This window comes from Anas platyrhynchos, chromosome 21 (genome assembly GCF_047663525.1).
Source record: "Anas platyrhynchos isolate ZD024472 breed Pekin duck chromosome 21, IASCAAS_PekinDuck_T2T, whole genome shotgun sequence".
Classification (NCBI taxonomy): Eukaryota; Metazoa; Chordata; class Aves; order Anseriformes; family Anatidae; genus Anas; species Anas platyrhynchos.
Genome location: NC_092607.1, coordinates 8,911,150 through 8,933,658, shown reverse-complemented (window position 1 = coordinate 8,933,658; position 22,509 = coordinate 8,911,150). Strand labels below are relative to the sequence as shown.

Sequence of the window (22,509 nt, the reverse complement as noted above, 5' to 3'; positions counted from 1 at the left end):
GCAGCAGGTTACCAGATTTCAGCTTTGCGTCTAGAGGTTGGTGCCAGGATCTGATTCCCTGCCCCAGTGCAGATACGGGCATGGCCAACACTGCTAGCTGGAGACCAATGCTTGAGGAAAATGGAAAGCCCTTAATCAGAGAGCTTGCACAATTAATCCACCTAGGTTTTATAACCAATGTCTCAGGGTGTGGTTTTGCAGGCATGGTGAGCCCTGCCCTTTCATCTGTCCAGCTGAAAGCAGCTGAGAGCAAATCTGCCTGAGAGCAACTGAAGCGCAGTGATCATGAGTTCCTGCCTTCCTTCTGCCATTGCTGCGCTCTGTCCTTACATCTCTGTGCTGTTGCCTCCCTCTGTGTGCCCCAGTGTTTTTCTTGACCCCCATGCTCTGAATGCCAAAGCAGCAGAACATAAAGTTAGTTCCCTGCTGTGATGAGTTGAAGAGGCAGTCGGGAGCAAAAGTGGAGGGAGAAGCCAGGGGGAAGGGGAGCTGAGCGCTAGAGGAGCAGTGAGTCACTGGGGGTTCAGCTGTCTGAGGAGCTGTGCCCCAGGGTGCTACTGGCAATGCCAGGCTGCGTGCACAGAGGAGGCAGGACTCATCTCCCTGGCCTCCCTAATCCTGGCTCTTCTCCCAGCTACTTCTGGCATTCATATGGCGAAGTTGGTTCAGTTCTTCAGCCTGGCCAGAAGAATTTCTCTTGGGATGAGAGATTTAGTTGGCTGCAATTTTTGTGATCTGAAGAGCCTCATGTTGTGATTTTGGGAGAAGTACTGGAGCATTAGTAAGGATGGGAGGATGCAGCTGGGAGGCTGGGGAGTTCTAACAGCAAGCACCATGCTTCAGCTCAAGCTTTGTACTATCATAGCATTGCTGATCCATGGGGTTTCCTAGTATCTGCTTTTGCATTAGGATTTAATAGTTTACTAATCAAATGAAAGTAAGTCTTCATACTTTCAACATCTCTTCTGTGTATTACAAATGGGAAGGGACTGTTTTGTTTTCCTCTGATCTTCAAGCCTCCTTGGGTGCTCATGGCGTATGTTATAGTCATGATTATTGTCTGAACATTTCAGTTAATAGTGCTGTTACGATACAATTGTCTTTTACTTAAGAAGAGTTCCTGATGAATGTTTGTGTGTTACCTAAGGTTTTTTGAAAGGTTGCCAGGAGGATTTAGATGACCATGGGTATTTGTTTTTCATCTGAATCCTGACAAGACAGCTAGCTGCAGGAGGTGCTTATACTGCCTGCAGACTTAAAGACCTATTGCAATCAATGTGTGTTTTCTTATTACCAAGAATAAGCCTCAAAAAATCTGTTAGACACATTGGAGTCAATTCTTTATCAATTAAAAAATTCTTTATCAATTAAAAAAAAAAAGTGAATTTTCTTTATGGCTTTTAGTGTTAGTTAAGCTGTTTGTATCAGAGCACTGGATTGCCTCAAGAATTGTTTTCTGTTACTCAGCTGAAATGTCTTTTTCAATAGAAACGTATCAGCTTTGTATCTGTCCTTGCTGGGTACTTAGGCTACAGAGAAAAAGCAGAAACTAAGTGATCTTCTATGGCTACAGTAGAAGAGGAGAGGAGTAGTACTAAATGGTAAAGCTAGTGAGTACTAATCACATTTGCAATGGAAACACGTTTTTTTCCCTCAGTTCGTACAAGTCCAAACCAATTCCCTCAATGGTTCAAGAGTGCGATGCCTGAGGAAGCAGTGCGCTGCACCTGGCAAACAGCAAAGTCTCTGCAGGGAAGGGGGAACAGGGACTGGTTCTGTCTGTTTCTCCTAGCTTTTGGGCAATCTGCTGCTCTCATGGTTGCCTTTCACTGCCGCCACTCAGCCAAGATTGGCCGTGTGCCCCCCGCCTTGGTATTCCTGTATATTGTTAAGATTTCCCTGCCGTGTCTTTCCTCAAAGCTAAATAGTCTCAACTCTCTCAGCTTTTCCTCACATGTTGGGTGCTTCAATCCCTTTATCATCTTTTTGGGCTATTTTTTTTTTTTTTTTTAAAAAAAAAAGCTATCTTTAATAGAGAAAAGTCTGTTCTCTCTAATAATATATATCTTGTTTCCTGTATTAATGTGAAGCATTACAAATAATCATATTTGCTGAAATGTATTGGGACAACATACACTTTTTGAAATACTAGAATTATTTGCAGTGCTTCAGTAAGACAAAGATGCATAAAAGCTGAGTATTGGTTGAGGGTTTTTTAAAGATCTCACTCAGTCAACTCAATACATAAGTATCTGAATTTGTTCTACTAGATATAAAAACTGTGGTGTAGTTTTATGATGTAGACAGCCCACCACTTCCTTTGATTAATCTGTTTCTCTTATCAAACTCATCTTGCATTACTTTACTGTAAGGCAAGATTATTTTTTTTTGTAATCAGAATTTAGATTTCTGTCAAATGCAAGTTTGGAGCTTAATTAATCTGAGGGTTGTAGTATAAATGAGTAAATCTGTGGAAGCAGGATGACAGTTATACTGTCTTTGTATTGGGATCTTCTTCATTGCTACTCTTTCTGTTCCAGAGCTGCCGGACTGGAGTAACTCAATGGATAGCAGTATGCAGTGGACTATTACAGACAGCCGTGGTCCAAGGCCAGTGTAGAAGGATGCTTCATAGTATTTTCCAGGTAGGATGTCACAGTATATTAAAGTGTGTAAACACTGGGATGAATTTGAATCTGGAATAGTTTTTCAGTAAAGAGGCTTCCAGAAGCAGTGTCTTCACTTCGCTGTGTATTGCTGAAATATCGAGGCAACTTAAAAGCTTTCTGCTGCTGAAGGAGTGAGCTCCCACTCTTTATCACACGGTTGTCTTGATTCGGAATACAGAAATCCAAACGTAGGCGTCATTTTTTCAAAGCAGCTAATTACAAACAAGTCACATTTGCAGATAATTGCCAGCATTTTATGTTATAGAACATTTCTCTGCTGTACAGTAGCCTTGGACTTTCTAGTATTGATGGTATGTTTACCTAGTACAGAACAACATTGAGGAATATTATTTCAGTGTGAAAGCACTGCTTTGCAATTTTACTTCCAGTTTTAAACAAGCATACCTAGTATCAGATTGTGTCTATAGTAAATCAACAAGAGGATTGCTTAATAGCAGCCAATTATAGAGGTTAAAATGCATATATAGGAATGCAATACAAAACACAAATGGGAATAGATCAGAACAGAAATAGGGTATGTCTCTGGGTGTTTCCTTCATGCGTGCAAGGTAACCAGAGATTAATCCTCTTTTCTCTTTTCCTGTATATTACAGCTGGTAGAGCTTGGACTTAGAAAATTAGAAATTTCTAAGCTCTTTGGCTTTGATGTCTATCCTCTGATAAGACCTTCCAGTCCTGGAAAAATCACTTGTGCTTTTGTGATACTAATAAAGCACCAGCCCACATGAAGTAACATATAGCGTTGAGAGTAGTGAGAGAAATTAGCAGTTGTGAAGTTGATTGATAAAGTTAGACTTGACTCTGAGCCACATGTTAGGATTTAGAGGCTTCTGGGAATGGCTACACTGAACAAAAAAGCATATTTGCTTTGTCTGAATTTATTCATAAATAGTTTGCTACTGATTTGGGCAAGCTGTAGATATATGATAGATATGCTTTCCAGTGCGGCGCTTCTTAGAGATTCCACTCACTCCTGTACGATGTTTTGTTATTATGCAGTAGCTGTGTAATGCAAATCATGTGCAATGTAGAGGTTACAGTGACGACTATTTCCCTGTAATTTGTTTTGCTCAAGTCTTGGCCATAAAGGCAGTTCAATGGACTATAAAGTTGTAGATTAAAAATGCCATAAGCTCTGTTTCTCTGCAAGGCCAGGAAAAATAATTATTTTTTTTAAGAGGCAAGAAGTGTAATTAGAAGTAGTTCGTGAGTCAAAGCAGTTAAGCTGTGGTTTTTGAGAGTGGAGCGTTCTGCCGGTCCATTCCATTAGTACATTTTCAGAAAACTAGTAAATTCGTAAAGTGGAGCATTAAGCATGAGCAGCCATTTTATTTGTAGCAGTTATGATATAAATTTGTGCTTTTTTTTTCTTCAGGATTATACCAAATTGGCTTGGAAGCAAAGTGAGGGTAATTGGTGTAAAGTTAAGTATTTACTAATCAATGGTGTCTTCAATTTTTCTTTTTCTTTTTTTGTTTCGTCATTTTTACTAGAGACACAAGACTGGCCAGTTCCAACTGTCTGAAGCCTGTGGTGGATTTATTCAAGCCAATGGAACCATTAAACAGCTAAATAGAACATTTTACAATACAAATAAGGTTAGAAGAGTTTTATGTTTTTATTGTCAGGGCACATTGTTCTAGGAATTGTACAGATACAGGTAATGAAATGCTTTTGAAAGCATGTAGGAGATGATTCATCTTTTACGTAAAATATTTTAGTATAGCATTAACAATGAATCCAATAAATTGAAAAGAAACTCTGTTGCTTTCCAGAAAATGAACTGCTAGTATAGGAGAGTCAAATCGCATTTGCTTTTTTTGGGAAATGAGCCCAATGGGGAAAGAAGCAAAGTTGGGAAGAGTAGTTATTGGGGTGGGGGTTGGTGGCAGACGTTCCCTTCTTACCTTCAAAGAAGGAAGAACAGATGTTGTCCGATGTTGTCCATACATATTAGAAGTGACAAGATGTTTCCAGATTCCTTATCATGTGTTGCAGATGCTGTTGTTTTGCATGATAGCAGTGGACTTGGTGAACAGGTTTAATAGCCATTAGGTTTAAAGGGTCTGAGGTCCTGGACAGTGTGATGCTGTCTAACTAGGTGACTGATAGTAAAATGGCATTGAGCATGTTTCTTTTTAGTTACGTGTATACTAAGCGTGATGGAGGTCAAGACATTAATAGCCATCTGTGGATTGCACGAGTGCAAATCATTTTATCTCAAATGCTAATGATAGTGTGTACTCTCTGGATATATGTGGGAGTTGATTATGGCTCTAAGCTATATTTTTTGTAGCTTAGCAGTTAATTTTTTTTGAAGTATATCAACTTGTGCTGGATATGTATCAGTATTTAAATATTTGTGTATCATTCATGCCATTTCAAAAATCAGTTGTGCTAGGAAAGCTATAGAGAATACAAAAAGAATAAAGAGAAATCTGAAAAGCCTTCTATATGAGAGGAGGCTATTTTAGGACTCATCTGAATCACGGTCTGATAACTGATGGACCTATACATAATACTGGTCTGTAAAATTCATAAAAGGTACTGAGAAAGGGCATAGGAGATGGCTGTTTGTGGCTTCTTGTAGTTAAATTGGAGGCTTCCAATGAAATCCCAAGGTTGGGTTTAAAAGAGGCTCAAGGGAACTGATTTCATGTAATGAAGCTGTGAAAGTCATGTACCACAATTCTATGTATTACGGAGGTTAGATGGTTTTACAAACTGTTTTGGAGTGCTGAATTTGTAGCTGCCAAGAATAAATGTGTGCATACGTTTTCCAGAACGGGAGTGAGCATTAAAAGCTGGGCAGATATACCACAGGAACCTGCAGTGTGTGTGACTATTTCTCTGCCCTTCTAAGTGTCTCTTCTAAGCATCTGCGGATGGTCCTTGTTGGAGATGGGGTACTTCTCTGAGTGGTCTGGCCAAGTATGGCAGTGCTTATGTGGCTAAATTGCTTCCCTGCTAAGAAAATTCTTTTCTTAGTATGTTCACATCTTAGGAGGAAGTGCTTAAAGTGAAATTCCAGCGAGTTAAAGCAATTTAACGTTTCCTTGGTCATGGAAGTTTCTCAGATGATAATGGCTCTCAGCTGCATTCCTCAAGTATATGTACAAGATACATTTGCAGTAGATTTTGGTTAGAATGGTTAAAAGTAATTTATTTATAACATAATATTTATACTGCATCCTTCATTGATTAGAAATTATTTGCTGGAGTACAAATGATAATTCCTGTTGGCTGATTAGTACTGCTAGGAAGTTTTAGCCAGAATGCCACAAAGATTTCTTATCAGCCTAGTGCTGTATAGTTAATCTGGAGGAAAACATTTATCTTCATGTTTGCAAACGCTGCAAATCATTGAAGAATAAATTACTCCTCTGATGTAGATTTTCCACAAGTAAAATTGAGAAAAACTGCAATGGGAACAAGAATTTGAAGGAGCTTTCTAGTAAGATTTCAGTAAGCTTTTCAGTGGCTTCATGTGCCTTCATTAATTTTAAGATGGAGCTGATTGCTTTTTATCATACGTAATTACTCTAGAATGCAATATGGCTGTGAGAGTAAGACAGGATGTGAAAGGGCCAACTGTTTTTTTACTATCTCTTTACTATCCATTTACTGTCAATTTACTATTTGTTATTTACTATGTGTTTGTGATTTGTTTGCTTATTTTATCTGCCTGAGTAAAGGACAGTAATCCAGAAAGAATATGGTAATTTAGAGTAAGAGCAATATTTCAGAAAGCAGACTTCTGTGCAGTCTGGGCCTGAGCTCCCAGTGGGATGCTCTTATTGGAACAGACATGTAATGCTTGCATTTATATACAGAAGAATGTCAAGAAGGAAAGACAGTACACTGTTTTGCAGATAAAATCTAATATGTATTTGTTTCATTGAGCAGAGAAAGTAAACAGAAAATCTGAAGTTCTCTGTTAAACTTCTAGCTTGTCAAACTAAAATAGTCAGATCCAATTGCTGAAACTGATATTTGTGGTAATCTTTCTGTTTTACAGCATCTTTCTGCAAAAGATTCCTTGCAGACAGAAGAGAAAGTGGGTCCTTTCACAAGGATAATAGAAGCAATGGGTTTCACAGGACCTCTGAAGTATAGCAGATGGGTAAAGCATTTATTTAGTATCTTGGTTAATACTTTCAGCTTTCTTAAAAAGCAAAGACAAACAAACAAAAGCAGAAAAACTCACAACCGTTTTTTCTTGCGATAGGAACAATATTTATATGGAACAATTCTAATTATTACCCAAGTATGTCATTGTTTTATAATGCGGGGGATATAGTAATATAAGCTGGAACCTGCTTTGGTCTGTGTTGTCATCTTTGACCTAAGTAGGAACATTGCATTAGCTTTGTAGAGTCTTTAAGCCTTCTTGAATTTCTTCAGATAGCCTATTTTCCTCTTCGTTTGTGCACCAAAGAACACAATAACCACCTTGCTATCTTAAAAGTCAGTCCAACATCTGCACAGACCAGAATCTTGTCTCTGGTAATGACTAGTACCAGTTATCTAGAAAGAATTTAATTACAGTAAAAGCATATAATGATACTTTTCTCGTGTACTTCCCGAACTTACAGCAAATGCCTGTTTCAGGATTTCTTGAACAAGAGTTGGCATTTTTCTGTAGATGAATTTTTATTCCATAAATCTATGCAGTTGCACTTTGAGCTCTTGTGAGCTTGTAACATCTACAGCATTCTATATTAAGGAGTTCCGTAGCTTAAGTATCTGCTGTGGGAAGAGGTACAGTTGTTTTCAATTGATGTTTTTTAATTTTGTCATTTTTTTTTTTTTTTAAAAAAAAGGTGATTATTCTTTCTTTGAGGTGTATGTTCACCTTTTCCCTTTCACTTGTGGCTTTATAATCTTACATATGCCGTATTATCTGAACTTTTTGCTGAACTGAAGAGACCTAGTCAAACTTGTTTCTGTTATTGAAACAAGTTTCATGTCTTGATTTTCGTTGGCCTTCTTTGCATCTTCCCTTGTTCTGTGTTTCTGTGACAGGAGTGTCTCTGAAATGGACAGTAGTGAGATGTTACTGCTGTTTCAGTAGTAGCTGCCTAAGGCAGAGTCACAAATAGGTCCTTCTCTTCGGTGTTTGTAAAAGAGTCCTTTTATAAAGCAGTTGTTAACAATGACTAAATGAGAGCAGTTCTGTAGGAGACCTCCAGTTCCTTCTGCACAATGGAAAAAGACAGATGCAATTCTGAATTTTGCTGTGAACCAGGTCACAGGAAAAGGTGACATGACTGGGAAGGGCTGAGCCCAACTGTGCAGATGTTAAAAACTTATAAGGTGCTTTGAATATCTGCAAGGCAGAGTGGGCTTCCTGTGAGACTGATCTGAAACTGTTGCTTATTGCATCTTGCCCCTCAGAAAGAAAATATAAAGAAAAGATAACTGGCAGTTAAGGGGTTGAGGTATTTTGCTTGAAAACCAGCTGTTTATATCATATGCTGATAAACATCATGTTTCTCTCCCATGTGTTTGTGTACATATTGTTGTAATAAAGATTCTTGTTAGCTGCAAGTGTTGATTCAGAGCTCTCCTTAATTGCTACTCTTTAGTGCCTGCTTTTGGCTAGGGAACCTGGGTTTGGAGAGAGTTATTTTGTGGTTAGGGCTCAGGAGACCTGAGTTCATTTTTGGCCTTGCCAGTGCCCTCTATGAGATCTTAGGGACGTTTTCTTAATGTTTCTGTTTTTTTCTTTCTTCTCCCTTCCCTCTTACCTCTTCTACACACCAAAACTTCCATGATTAAATTTCACCAGTTTCTCCTGTGTTTCTCATCTTATTTAAGGGCTGGATTGCAGGAACTGTTCTTTACAGTATGTTTTTAATGTCTAATAACGCTTAGTCTGGAGCAGTGACTTTCACAGGGGAGATCTCTACTCCCAGGCCAGGCAGTGTTTCTTTTAAAATTGAAACCTTCAGAACTCTGGTAAATGGTGTAAATTATTTCACTGCAAGAATTTTAGACATGTAATCAATTGTTGAGAAAGCTTCTAATCCTATGTTTTTGACAGAACCTTGTGATTACTGAATAAAAAATTAATGGCCTCTGTGTTTCCACAGCAGATCAAGTGTAACTTTCCTATCTTTCTTTTGGCTGGAGGAGCCAAAATAAATAGTACTTCAGCAGTTTGAAGTGCCATTTGATAGGCATAGAGTGCTCATCTATAATATATTGATCACCAAGACAATCCCTAGTAGTTACCAATGAAAAGAAAACAAAACAAATAAACAAACAAACAAAAAAAAACAATGCTGATCCCTGGCTTAGGCATGTATGGGAGTAGGCTTTGGAATTTTCAATTTTTTTTATTTTTCTCCTCCCATGATTTTGGTAGACAGGAATAGCTGTCAGTTATTCTCTTTCAGAACTTTGTCTGTTATTGTGCTTTTTGAAGCTTCAGCTTGTCTGTCTTAGTTATCGATGATGCACTGATTTTTTTTTTTTGTGGTGGAATGGCAAGCCATGAACAAAATTAAAAGTTCTGAAGCACCTGAAATATACCTCACATCATTCATTACACAGGATTGCTTTCTTGCTTTTGAAGCTTTGTTGGCCAAATCTTGTTTTTGTGGGGAAAAACAAGATATTTTTAGTACATCTGGTATATCGCTACTTAAAAAATAAAACATACAGAACACTAATGTATACATCAACAGGTAAAAATATTGGATGAATCTAGGAGTTGTGTGTTGGGATCTTTTGAGCTTCTGGAAGCTATTTCATTTATTTTTCTGCAATTCTAGTTTTATACTAAACTAGATTTGGAAGGGTATTCAAGCAGCCACTTAGCCATTTTTTGCCTCGAGGCAAGATGAATTACAGTTGTGTAATTTCTGGGAAATAATAATTTATTGTGCTCTTGAAAATCTCAGCTGATAGTGAGTCTCAAAAGAAGTCTTTCCAGAAGAATACAGCATATGTATTTAACAAAAACAGTAGTGTTCTTATGATGAATGATTGTATTCATCGTGTAATCAAGTATTGTCTTTTCTTTTTCTTTAGAAAATTAAGGTAGCAGCTTTGCGCATGTACACATGCTGTGTGGAGAAAACTGACTATGAGGAATTCTTTAACAGTAAGTTGTGTCTTTGAAGATACTAGAATTTGGAATGTAAACCTGGTGAGAGAACTTATGATGAAAAATAATTAGATAGGTTTACATGTATATCTATAAATAAGACAACAGTAAGACTTGCCATATGGTAACAAGTGCACAGCCAACTGGAAGCTGACTATGCTACGTTATTACTTTAAGCTCTGAAGCTGCAAAGGTTCAATGGCATGCTCTGGCTTCTGGAATTGTTACATTTTGTCCCCTGCAATGGAGAATAAGAACATGGTGGGATTGGTAAAACCAGAATATCCTGGAATTTGAAGGACATTGCCATTTCTATTACGAAGGGTGGGATAAGCTAAGAATCCAAATGTTTCTTTCTTTTTTACCATGGTCTGATGGTCTCTGTCTTACCCAGTCCCATGACTAGTGAGAAAGTCCAGTGTAATCAGGATACAGGCATGAGAGAACCATCCCCCTCCACTGATGCACAGTTTTTTTAATGATACAGGATCAGTTAGATTTCAGGGTTCTACTTGTCTCTCTTCCTTGTATCTGGTTAAGCCAGGACACATCTCCTGACTAGTTGGTGTGACTAGAACCAAGACACGTAAGTCTCTCCTTTAAGTATACACGAATTTTAGCTGGAATTGTGATGACTCTTCCTTGTTGAACAGTTTTGTGGTTTTTTTTAGCTATCAGTGAAAAAATCTGTTGCTGCTTTTGTTAGTATCAAATACAGATTGGTGAATGGGGAGCTGTATGATTCACTTAAGTAAATTTCAAATAATTATTCTTATATGAATTATTTCCCATGACAGTGTGATTATGGTTGTACTAGGCATAGGTGGGAGCTGCTGCTGCTTCTTCAAGAGATGAGCTGAAGGTGCATCTTTGTGTTTTAATCTAGTGCAGAATTTTCTGAGGGTGGTTTGGCACATGGTATTGCTGCTGCAAGATTTTCCGATGGCTTTCAAAGGTTTTCTAAAACTATGATGTGGTTTCAGTGGTTGTAGGGAGAACTCTATAAGTAGTAGGATTCATCACTGATGATGAAAAAATTAGAACCTCATCTTTTCTGCACACACACAACTCCCCAGCTGTGTGTCCTCTCAGACTTTCTCAGCTAAATAGTCTTGTCATATGTACCTCTCAGACTTAAGTTTTGCTATTTTTAGCAGTTGTTTCACTATCTCTGTTTAACAGATTAATTGAAAAAGATTTATAAATGTTACCCTAGATTGAAGGATTTTCAGAACCTGTCTAGGAAAGAGATACTGTGTTTTCTGTTTGCTACAGATTCTTCTGGCTCAGTACTGAGCAAAATGACTTCAATTACTATTTTTGTATTATTTTTGTATTCTTGGTACTGTCTTACCATTTTAAAGAGAAAAATTCCTGGAGCTCTTCCTCTCTTCAAGCATATCACAAACAGCAGGTGGTCTTTCCCTCCTTTTTCTCCAGAATGTCATAGTTGTTCCTATTGTCTTTTTGCTCTACAGTACAAGTTGTAGCCAGTCAAGTTCTAAATTTATACACAGGGAAATCTCTGCTTGCATTCATATGAGACCTTTTTAATGCAAGGAAGTAGTTTTGTTGACACTGGCTGTATGATGTATCTGTTGGTGTAAGAATGCCTGTGATGTTGGTGCCTATGGTGGTTGTTCCAAAGAACCATTGTTCTAATATAGACAGATGTTTCTGTTACTTCTATCTCCTGCAGCTGTTTGGGGAATTGGCTCTAGAACCTAATAAGCATGTGATCTGTGTTTAAAAATTAATTCCCCTAAAAGATAGACTGGATGGAGTGGACAGGAACCTTTTACTTTGTTTGTTTGTTTATTTTTAACCAATGAAGAGCTTTAGGTTGTACATGTAGTTCCACGGGCAGATGAGTTGAAAGGGTGGCCAAAAGGAAAAGGCTCGCTTCTCCATCTTCCTTCCTCTTCTCTGCATGGGCTTTCTGCCTGTGTCTAGTTTGTTCAATTACCATGTCCTCTGATGAAATGTTTATGTCACTGAAAGGAACTAGCCTGCTTTTTTGCTGCCTTCCTGTTTTGCTGTGTAAGTGAATTAGTGACACATGGAAGGGACTGATGGCCAGAGGCTGTGGCATAAAATAGGTGGTGAGGAGTATGTGGTTCAGAGGTGGGAACATGGCATACAAGATATCCAACTTAGTTCAAGTCGTCCTGTTTTAATCAAACTATATCAGTCAGGAACAGGTTTTTCCTTTTTGAGTTGGTCCTTTTTCAAGTAAAGGGAACAACACCTAAGCCAGAACTACGGCTTATTCTCAAAAGAGCAGTCTGGGATACTAGTAGGAACAGGAAGCAACTACCTCTTAGCTCTGTCTCTTGGTGATGTAGCAAACACAGGTGTGCCTGAGACCATGCTGATGTGGGTGCTACACACCCACACAATGAACTGCACTGCTCAAGACCCCTATGAATGGTAATGCTGCTGTGTGAGACTCAGATCAGGTCTGCCTGCACCAAAGCTGACTACATGCAGACCTAGAAGTGTAGTTATGTTTTGCTGCCCCCAGCACTTCTGGCTGTAGTTGCATGGTGCTGAGATATCCAAGTGAAATGAACAGTCAGCTCAGGTCTCTGGAGATCTTATTAGCTTTTTCTCTGTAGTTTGTGAAAGCTGTTAACCTGCTGAGCTGGCCTTGAAAACAGTATGCCCATGCATGTGTAAAACCATTTATGGGCTGATTAACCCCGTGTGATCAGAACTGGTTTGTCACAGAGTTGTCTTCAGTGTTTCTGGACCTGCTTTTGTGATGTGGTTACCTCATGGCTAGAATAATAACTGTGATGTGACCTTGTGGAACTCATACTGGTATGTGGATTTTGTGAGGTGGTTCTCTGACAGGTGACTTGGGTTGGATGGATATCGTAGTGTTGAGGACTAGAACAATGACATAAAATGCATGTCTTACACGCTATCTTGCTGTCTCAGTGCATTTCTGCTGATACCTTGTGCATTTTTCTGAGAGTTTCTTTCATGCACTGTGAGCACTGTCTACTGCCCTTCTCTGCATGATGCTGTGGAACAGCAGTTCCTAGAACACTATGGATACGAGGTACATGAAGCTTCTGTAGAATAGAAAGGAGGTGTTCTAACTGAGGGTCTCCAGTATTATACTTAAGTTAACTTTAGTGTGTGTGCCATTCTGCTCTCTCTTTGTCCATGGATGATTATAAAGCAAAATTTTGGGAACTCTGCTTTTGGGCTGACATCCCAAATATCTGCCACACTGTGTTGCTTATATGGAAAGTGAGGCTGTTTTAGCATTTTTTCTGTCCTTTGTACAAAGGAGAACAGAGAAATAGTAGAGGGAAGTAAGATTACTGGTGCAAAACCTTCTGTGCATAAAGCTTGTAGAGTTTGGGTAGTTCTAACAAAATATAGGAAGCTCCTGTTTGTGAGGAGAACACTTCACTTCATGCTTATCCTTATATTTGAAAGACCAGAAGTGCTGTTAATATCAGGTAGGTGATACTGAGAGCTGAGTTGGAGTTTGTCTGAGCATGGAGCGTAGGGTTACCTTGAATTTATATTCATCTGTTAATAGTGTTAATTGCCCTGTTGTTATGCAGCTGCACTAACAAAGAGCTGGCCCTATTTCAGGTAGTTCTTAGTAGGGTCTATCAAGAAGCACAAAAGAGATGGAGTTTACCTACAGTGCTTTGGATTCTTCTGGCTTCTGAAGCCCATCAGGCATCCTATTGGCACCTGCTGCTGTCTCAGTCTTGCTCTGAGTGGAACGCTGATGTAGTGCACCTATTTTTTTTTTCAGGGTGTGGGGATGCTATCCAATTGTGTTCTTCCTAAAATTGTGATAGTTGCAAAGATGATCTATCATGAAAAATTCTACATTCAAGTTTGCTTCCCCTACTTGATGAATTTTAAGTGCAGAATATGACTGGAGAAAGAGGTACGTCCTCATAATCATGGGCATTCATGTCTCTTACGTGCACAGGTGTGAACAGGAGGTATTCTGTAGGCAGAATAGATTTATTCCCTGGCTGATAACTATCACAGTAATTTCATAGGTAATTGCGCTTTGTGATATTCTTTTTTTCTGCATCTAACTATATTCTGAAGGGAATAATTTTCTCTTGAATTACAGGATGCATATTTCTGCCATGTTAGTTTCCTGGAATGAGGTCTTTCAAAACCCCAAATTTTATAAGTACCTTCTTTCAAAAAAGCTGATAACTAAGGGGAAGCTTGTTGCTTTAAAGAAACCGTCTCTCCTTCAAGTTTAGGATACAGTCAGTCTTAATATTGAAGTTAAAAAAAAAAATGAATTATGGAAATAGAAGTGCAACACTTTGAAAGCTAGAGGAAAAAATTCTTCCCTCCAGGTTATTGAATAGGTGTTTACAAACTCTCAGTATTTCCAGTAGTGGAGTTGTGAGCTTTGCTTTCCAATGAATTGTTAATTTTTGTGGTAGGAGACTGGTATGTGGGAATTGATTTCAGAAAATTCTCTCTTTTGAATGGAGTGTTTCACTCTGTGTCTTACCTGTGGAACCCTCATTTAATGAAATTGTTTGATTAATGCAAGTGCTGTGTACTTTCTCTCTGATTAGAGATGCCTTAGCAAGTCTTTATGTCAAAGTAGTCATTTCTAGGCTCTTGAACTATTCCTAATAGGAATGAGACAGCCAGAATGGGAGATGGGTGAGGAAAACCTCTGTTTAATCTCCAAACATAGACTGTTAGTGTTTTTATACCCTCTTAGAGGTGGTGTGGGTGATACATGGGCATTTGATGCTGAAGATTGGCACCCCCTATGCCCTGGTGGAATTATCTCTTTGAGGAGGGAGCAATAGTGAGTGTTTGTTGTGGTGGATGCCTGACCATGGTTGGTATGTAAAAAGAAAGGCTGTAAAAATATTGCTTCATAATCCAGGTGAGCCTCCTTGGTGGTACTTGGGAGCCAGGAAGTATAGGAGTTGGGAAAGAATACATTCCAGTACAGAAAAAGATAAGGCTGGCTTCCTTGGGGCATATCTGACAGGAGAGTCTGTTTTTGAATACTCTGGCCTTCTTAAAACTAGATTTGAATAGTTCAGAAGACAAGATGAAGTGCTTGGTAGGCGAAGGCAGCTGTGTTGAATCCTTCTCACGAGGGATTCTCTACTGCTGTTTAAAAACTTCTTCGGAGACAGATGTAGAAATAGCTTCCCACAAGGAAGCTTTAAGATTGAGAGGAGCTAGAGGACTTAATGTGCACGTAGCCCATAGGTCCATGCTTTTTAAACATGAGGAAGAGGAGTTTGTTGTGGCCTATAGACTAAATTTCCAGCCCTACAGCCTCATGACATGGTACAAATTCGGAGTGTGAACATGCCTATGGAAACCTCTATAGCCCGGTGGCTATTGTAGAAGAACTGAGTATGGAAGAAGTTGTTTCTGTGGTTGGTTGTTTTTAATAATCCTAATATGGCTAGAAGCAAGGTATACCCCAGAGTGTAGTGGGTTCTGCAGCCACGTAGCAAGTCCTGACAGCTGAGTCAGAGCTAGCATGGTGTCCTGCCTCCAGTAGGAGGCAACAGCACTTGATAAAGGATGAGTGTAAGAACTGAGCAACGCATCCACTGTTACTACCTTGTTATTCTCTACTGCTTTGGGACTTTAGAAGCCACGTATTTTTCTTCTTAATTCTCCATTATGGATTTTTTTTTTCTAATATAAATTTTATCTGAGTTCTACGCATATGAAATCTGTTGGAATCTGCAGTGTCCCATGACTGCATGTTCTAAATTTTAAGCACATGTTTGACAGTAAATGATGTTTGCTTCCAATATGTATTTACTATGTAGAGCTAGAAATTAAATTACTAAAATGTATTTGGCTTTTAGTGGAGTGAATTTCTGTTAGATGGAAAAAAAAAAGATGAAATTCATATTAATATTTAGCTTTGTTTCCATCAAGGGTGCCAAATGCCTGATACTTTGAATTCCTGGTTCCTTGTAGCACAGCTTCATGTCTGGTAAGTGGAACTTAAATAGTAATATAACTATTCTTAGGAAATAGAATGATAAGTACCTTATGGGGGGGGGGGCGAGTAGGATATATGGTTACTGATAACAGTGTTTATATTCAATTTACTAAATACTGAATTTTAGTAGTTTTCTACTAAAGAGCAAAAAGACCTACGGAGAAGCTAACATTGTTTAAATCTCTGAATTCCTAGGTAGTGGAATGATCTGTGCCATGAGTTTTCAAAAAGCCTTGCCTAGTCTGTGTGGAAAAATCTTATTTGGGTGTTTTAGGAAAAGTTTAAATTTATGTAGAAGTGTTTTAAATTGTGAGAATTTGTGGTGGTTGAAGTTGCTGCTTGTCAGAAGCATTTAACAAATTATAGCGCTGGCATTTATTCTTGCACCTCTGAAATGTGCATACAGGTTGGTGAATGCCAGCTTGGCTGTATGTAAAAATATTTAACACCTTACACGTTAAGTGTTTTGCCACCTTTTTTCATTTGTGAAAATAGCCAAAAAAAATCAGTTCTTCATCTAATATTACCTACTCATAAAGGTCAGAGGGATGCACAAGGGAGTACAGTTTCATGAAAGACCTGGCACTTAACAAAAATTACTGAAGTACATAGACTTGCACTCAGCTATCCAAAGGCTGAAAGGAAGTTTGTACTAAAATAGTTGCCTTACGCACAGGCCCCTTATTTCCTTGCCTCCTTTTTTTCCCCTTCCCTCTTTTTAATTTCCTGTCTCCTCAGTATATTGAAAGATGGGGCAGCTCATTTCACCAAGCAATGAGTAAATTAGCAGAACCATTGAATCAGTTAATGAAATCAGTGGAATCATTTAATGGATTACCCTTGAGACTTGCAGTTTATTTCTTACAGTTTCCTGTGAAAGGGACATTAATAATTGAATCAATAAGGCAATCATGTTTTGATATTCGGAAAACTACTGCAATAAACTTCAAAATCAAACCATTTGTAAATACCTGGGGGAAAACGAAGAGGGGTAACATGAATCTGCAAAGAACTCTTTTTTTCACATCTTGATTTTGCATTGATAGGAAAATGTACATTGTGCCAGCATCATGGTCAAGATGTATAATCTCTCATGACTGACAGGTGTAAAAATAAATAAGGCAACTATGGTAGGGAACTGTGATAGAAAAGGAATACTGGATAGAGAACTTCTAAGATCACTACTACGTAAGAGAAAGCCAAGAATTTGAGCCTGTGGTGCTAAGGAGACAGCTAATGAGGGACATTGAAGTTCTTTTATGCTTAAGGTATGGTCAACATGTTGACAGCAAGGTACTACACAACACTGAAGAAACTAAATCTCTGCTTCATTCGACAACAGACTCCGAAGTCTGTTGCAAGACTTCATCTGAGTATTGCGTCCCATAAGGAAAACTGCACTTGTTAAAGTGTTGAGCAGTTTGAGAGAGTCCAAAGGAGAACAAGAACCATCAAGTTTGTAGAAAACTGTTCTTGCAAAGAAATAATTATAAGATTTTCATAGAAAGGAGTGAGGTTACTGTACTATGAGACTTGCTGCTTCAGAAGAAAGGAAGTAATCTGTCTATGGTTCATCCTAGGAGAACAGGAAGCAAGGGGCTTAAAATTGCACCAAGAGAGAGTGTTAAATAAAGACATTTTAAGAACAAGTTTATCTGGACTGTCTTAGACATTTAGTTGAGGCATTCCTGTCTTACCTTGAGGGAATGGGCTAATTGACCTAAGCAGAGGCACGAGGAGGGAAGATGGCTATGCAGCCAGGCTCAGATCTGTTAGCTTGTGTCCTATCAAAAAACTATACGTGGTTGTAAATACAGTAGTTAGCAAACTTGATAGGCTGAAGCAAAGGATAACATGCAAACATTCTAAACAATAATGAGCAAGAATTCAGAATTCTGCTTCTTACCATTATTCTAAGCTACCATTGGTCGTAAAGTATATCATGACATATAGCTGAAGTCTACTCAGGAACTTCCTTCTCCAGTATCCAAGTTGCTGGCCATTCATGAATGATCTGGGTTAAACAGAGTAAAGCAACAGCTTTCCAAAATTCTTGTTGATACTTCTGTTGTTAAGCCAGAGTAATTTCTCTGATCTAGTGTAACACAACCCTAGAAATTGTTGTTCAAGAACAACTGAGTAAGCCAGAATGACTGGCTATGCAGGGGATAGTATGAAGCTCTGAGTGGGCTTTAACCGTGGAAGCATATTATCACCTTGATTGTGTTGTACTGAGCCACATCACACCAGTTAATTGGGGTGATGACAATTGCTGCTTCTGGTGTATAAGCTAGTCAGTGGACATTACGGGAATACCGATGGAAACAGTCACAGCTGAGGCTCTTGTGGGAAACTGCTACTTCTTGCTTAAGATGGATAGAGGTGAAGGTGCTCCTCTTCCTTTTCAGGCATCCTTTCATATATTTTTCTTCTAACATAACCTCTCTGCATGTATAAATTATCCAGCAAATGTTAGGTAGATAGATTTCTAAAGACAGTCTGGAATAATCCTGCTTTCGTGCTTTGATGAAGATGAGTCAGTATTTGAGTAAACTGCAGAACAGATTCAGTAGTGAAACGATAGAATGTTTCACACTGTGTTGATCCAGTTAGAAGGTTTATAGTCTTTAAAGAGAGTGTGTCTTTTTTAAACCTCAGACAGCAGGTGTAGTAACAAACTACCAAATTTTCAAATAAACTGCAGATTTCCATGATCTCACTCGTGGTGCTGCAGAACAGCTCTGTGACAGCACTATGCATCCAAACACAGAGAAACCTTTTAGATTTCAAGGGTAGTCAGTTTTAACTAAGAACACTACTCCATTCCTGCTCATCAGTGACCAGTTGTTAACTGCTAGTCTGTGAACTACTCTCCTCTTGGTTTGCCATTGCTAAGGCAGACTAGATGGGAACCAGTGTTTATGCCTGTGGGGATTCTTGCCAAGCCACTTTTTTTTTTTCCTTTTTTTTTGCCGTGCTTGTGTATTGAGTGAGAGAAGCATAAAAATATTTTTCTTAACCCAGAGTTAGACTTCTAAACTTAGTCTTTAACTCGTTGACTTAAGAGTGAGCAAAAAATTTTGGATACAATAACTAATTAACATTTTCATACAAGTCAATTATATAAATACACAAGAGGAACAAAGGTTTTGAAACTGGTGGAAGTAAGTAAGAAAGAAGTTTTAAGCTTGCTGTGTGTTTGACTTGTGGCAAGATAGACAGCTGTCCTGGTGTCTGGACCATTGGTTTAGCAGAAAGCTTTGCCATTTTTCTGAGGGCAAGAAGCTGACAGATTCACTTTTTACTACCATCTTAATTGCATTTAGTTGCTGGGACAGTGGTGCTATTAGACTGAAATGGGGTTGTCACTGCCACAATATAAACCTTGGGAATTCTTACATGGCTCTGTTTCCTGGAACGGGAATTGCCACTCATCCCAGTGTTCCCTTCACTGACTGTTGCCTGTTCCCTTTTCTACCCACCCTCTACCCAGGTTCTCTGTCACTGTGGTGGTTTTACTCGGGTGTGCACCCAAATTCCACCATGGCTGCTCTCTCACTCCCCATCCTCAAAGGAAAAGGGGAAGAAATTACAATGCAAGGGCTCAAGGGTTGATATAAGGACGGTGAGTTAGATTCTTCTCACAGAAGCCACCCCTATAGCCCCCTGCCACCAAAACCTTGCCATGTAGACCCACTACGGTCACCTTTTGATCACACGTCTATGTGACACGCCTCAGTCCCTCTCTCTGGCCTTCTGACCTCATTATGTTAGGATTGTGTTATATTGGAGCCAGATCCATGGAGCCTCTAATGGTTGCTGTCATTTTCCAAAGCCGCCATCTAGGAATCAGATTCTGGCCCAAAGGCTATTCTTTTATTGTTGGTGTGTCAGTTGAATGACCCTTGTATGGGACTTATATGTACGGTTCTATTTAGGAAAAAAAGAGTAGAGAAGCAATGTAGGTTTTGGTGCCTTCAGTTTGCTTTGACTCTGTGACTCATCTCTGGCAATAAATTTTTCTATCTTTGCAGATTAAAACAAAGTTTTATTTACTAATCAGCACATCACATAGAATCCATCATAAAGATTGGCATCTGCCCTTTTACAGGTCAGCCCAACAGACAAGTTTCAAATGTTTATGATTTTCTCTGAGCTGGCATTCACAGAGCACCAAATACTTCTAATGCCTGAAGGGAAGCCCAGATCTTATCTCCACTGGAGAAATGAACAGATGCATAAATCATTTTTTACCTCTTAACTCTTGTGGTACCTTCACTATTGGTAATACGTGACTGCTTCAAAGAGGCCTGCAGTAGCTCTGCTCTGTTGCCTTTACAAAGTTGTGAGAAAAAGCTTTTATGTGAGCAGTTCCTAAGCTGTAGCATGTCTCTGTGCAAAGCTGTGACTTATTTTAGTTTCAATGTTTGAGCTTCACTGCATCCACAGTAACTTAGTCAACCCAAACAGGCTCTTCTAATCTGAAAAACAGGAGCCGAGCTGACTGGTAAAGTGGAGAACGTGGGCTGGTGATGGGACTTGTCTCTTAGGTTAGTGAGGCAATAGCCTGTATTTCAGTTCATGCTGTTTACAAATGTAGGAGGAAATAAAAGGAAATACATTTGTTGTGGTGGTGGTTTATTTTTTAGACTGAATAGCAGCAATGAATTTCAAATGGCTTTAAAACTTGTTATAAATTAAAAAAAAAAAAATTAAAACAACGCAACCTGGTATTCATAGTAAGATTGCGGAATCATCTAGGTTGGAAGAGACCCCCAAGATCACCTAGTCCAACCTCTGACCTAACACTAACAAGTCCTGCACTAAACCATATTGGTAAGTTCAACATCTAAACGTCTTTTAAAGACCTCCAGGGATGGTGACTCCACCACTTCCCTGGGCAGCCCATTCCAGTGCCTAACAACCCTTTTGGTAATGAAGTTCTTCCTAATATTCAACCTAAACCTCCCCTGGTGCAACTTTAGCCCCTTCCCCCTCATCTTCTCACCAGGCACGTGGGAGAATAGACCAACCCCCACCTTGCTACAGCCTCCTTTAAGGTACCTGTAGAGTGCGATAAGGTTGACACTGAGCCTCCTCTAGGCTAAACAGCCCCAGCTCCCTCAACTGCTCCTCATCAGACTTTTTCTCCAGACCCCTCACCAGCTTTGCTGTCCTCTGGACTCGCTCGAGCAGCTCGATGTCCTTCCTGTAGTGAGGGGCCCAAAACTGAACACAGTACTCAAGGTGCGGCCTCACCAGAGCCGAGTACAGTGGGACAATCACTTCCCTAGCCCTGCTGGCCACACTGCTTCTTATACAAGCCTTCCTGGCCTTGTTGAACTTCATACAGTTGACCTCAGCCCATGGGTCCAGCCTATCCAGATCCTCCTGCAGAGCCTTCCTACCCTCGAGCAGATCAACACATGCACCTAACTTGGTGTTGTCTGCAAACTTACTGAGGGTGCACTTGATCCCCTCATCCAGATCATTGATAAAGATACTAAAGAGTACCAGCCCCAGTACTGAGCCCTGGGGAACACCACTAGTGACCAGCCTCCAGCTGGATTTGACTCCATTCACCATGACTCTTTGGGCCTGGCTATCCAGCCAGTTTTTAACCTAATGAAACGTACGCAAGTCCAAGGCAAGAGCAGCCAGTTTCTTGAGGAGAATGCTGTGGGAAACAGTGTCAAAAGCCTTGCTGAAGTCAAGGTAGACCACATCCACAGCCTTTTCCTCATCCACTAAGTGCATCACTTTGTCATAGAAGGAGATCAGGTTTGTTGAGCAGGATCTGCCTTTCATAAACCCATGCTGACTGGGCTTGATCATGTGGTTGCCCTGCAAGTGCTGCGTGATGACGCTCAAAATAAGATCCTACAACACACAAACTTGTGATTTCTTCTAGCATGTACTGCATTTAGGGGTTTTACCAAGTGGTTGGATGTGTATTCTAAGATCCCTGTAGTTGAAATAATTTAGGACAAAGCTAAAGTGAGTTTGGGTGATGTCTGTAACTTGCTTAAGCTTTTGCAGCTTGGCTAGGACAGACTCTTCCAGCATTTTAGTATACCAGGCCGAATTAACAGCTGGCTTCTAGCCTAGGATTAGACAAGATATTTGTTCCTACTCCAGAGTGCTATGTTCTTAAGGCTATGGAATTTAGGTTGCAGTACTGTTTAACTAGATTACAGTACTGTCAGCCAAAGTAGAGTTTGCTGTCACTCTTCCATAGCTGGATTGGCCGAAATCCAACAGATACAGCTCTTGAGAACAGAATAGACAAATTTAGGATATTTTTAAAAAAAAACTTTGTTCCTGATCACAAAAGCACATACTCTAAGGAGAATCTTAAATAAGCTGAAATAGATTTAATTTATTCTTTAGATTTGAAGAAAAACTGGAAGCTATGAATATGGTGTTTATGTTCTTGCAGGATGTGTCTGGTACGAATGAAGCAAGAGGGTCGTGCTGGAAAATACATGTGTCGCTATATAGTTCATTGCATGTGGGAGGATGTTCAACAGCGTGGTAAGGTGATGGGGGTAAGTTATCTTTGGTGTTGATAATCTTGATTATTTTGATGATTCATCTCTTCCAATGCTTTTGTAAATTCACGTCTTGAAAGAATTTTTAAGAATAAACTTATAGCTACATATGTAGTTCTGTATTACCTTAAGATGGTACGTGTAGCCTTAATCTTG

General features: G+C 39.3%; 1 protein-coding gene across 5 annotated transcripts in view; it reads left to right on the top strand.

Annotated features, from left to right (window-relative positions):
- Window positions 1-22,509, top strand: part of UQCC1 (ubiquinol-cytochrome c reductase complex assembly factor 1) — a 48,089-nt gene that overhangs the window by 658 nt on the left and 24,922 nt on the right. For 3 of the 5 annotated variants that reach the window (XM_072026522.1, XM_027473033.3, XM_072026524.1), the window contains exons 2-7: window positions 2,541-2,645; window positions 4,184-4,288; window positions 6,709-6,813; window positions 9,729-9,801; window positions 15,736-15,793; window positions 22,242-22,350. In XM_072026522.1, the coding sequence (XP_071882623.1) occupies window positions 2,541-2,645; window positions 4,184-4,288; window positions 6,709-6,813; window positions 9,729-9,801; window positions 15,736-15,793; window positions 22,242-22,350 (555 nt within the window). Of the gene's footprint in view, window positions 1-1,386; window positions 1,611-2,540; window positions 2,646-4,183; window positions 4,289-6,708; window positions 6,814-9,728; window positions 9,802-15,735; window positions 15,794-22,241; window positions 22,351-22,509 lie in introns of those variants that run through there. The other 2 variants (XM_027473034.3, XM_072026521.1) reach the window with 2 other exon arrangements.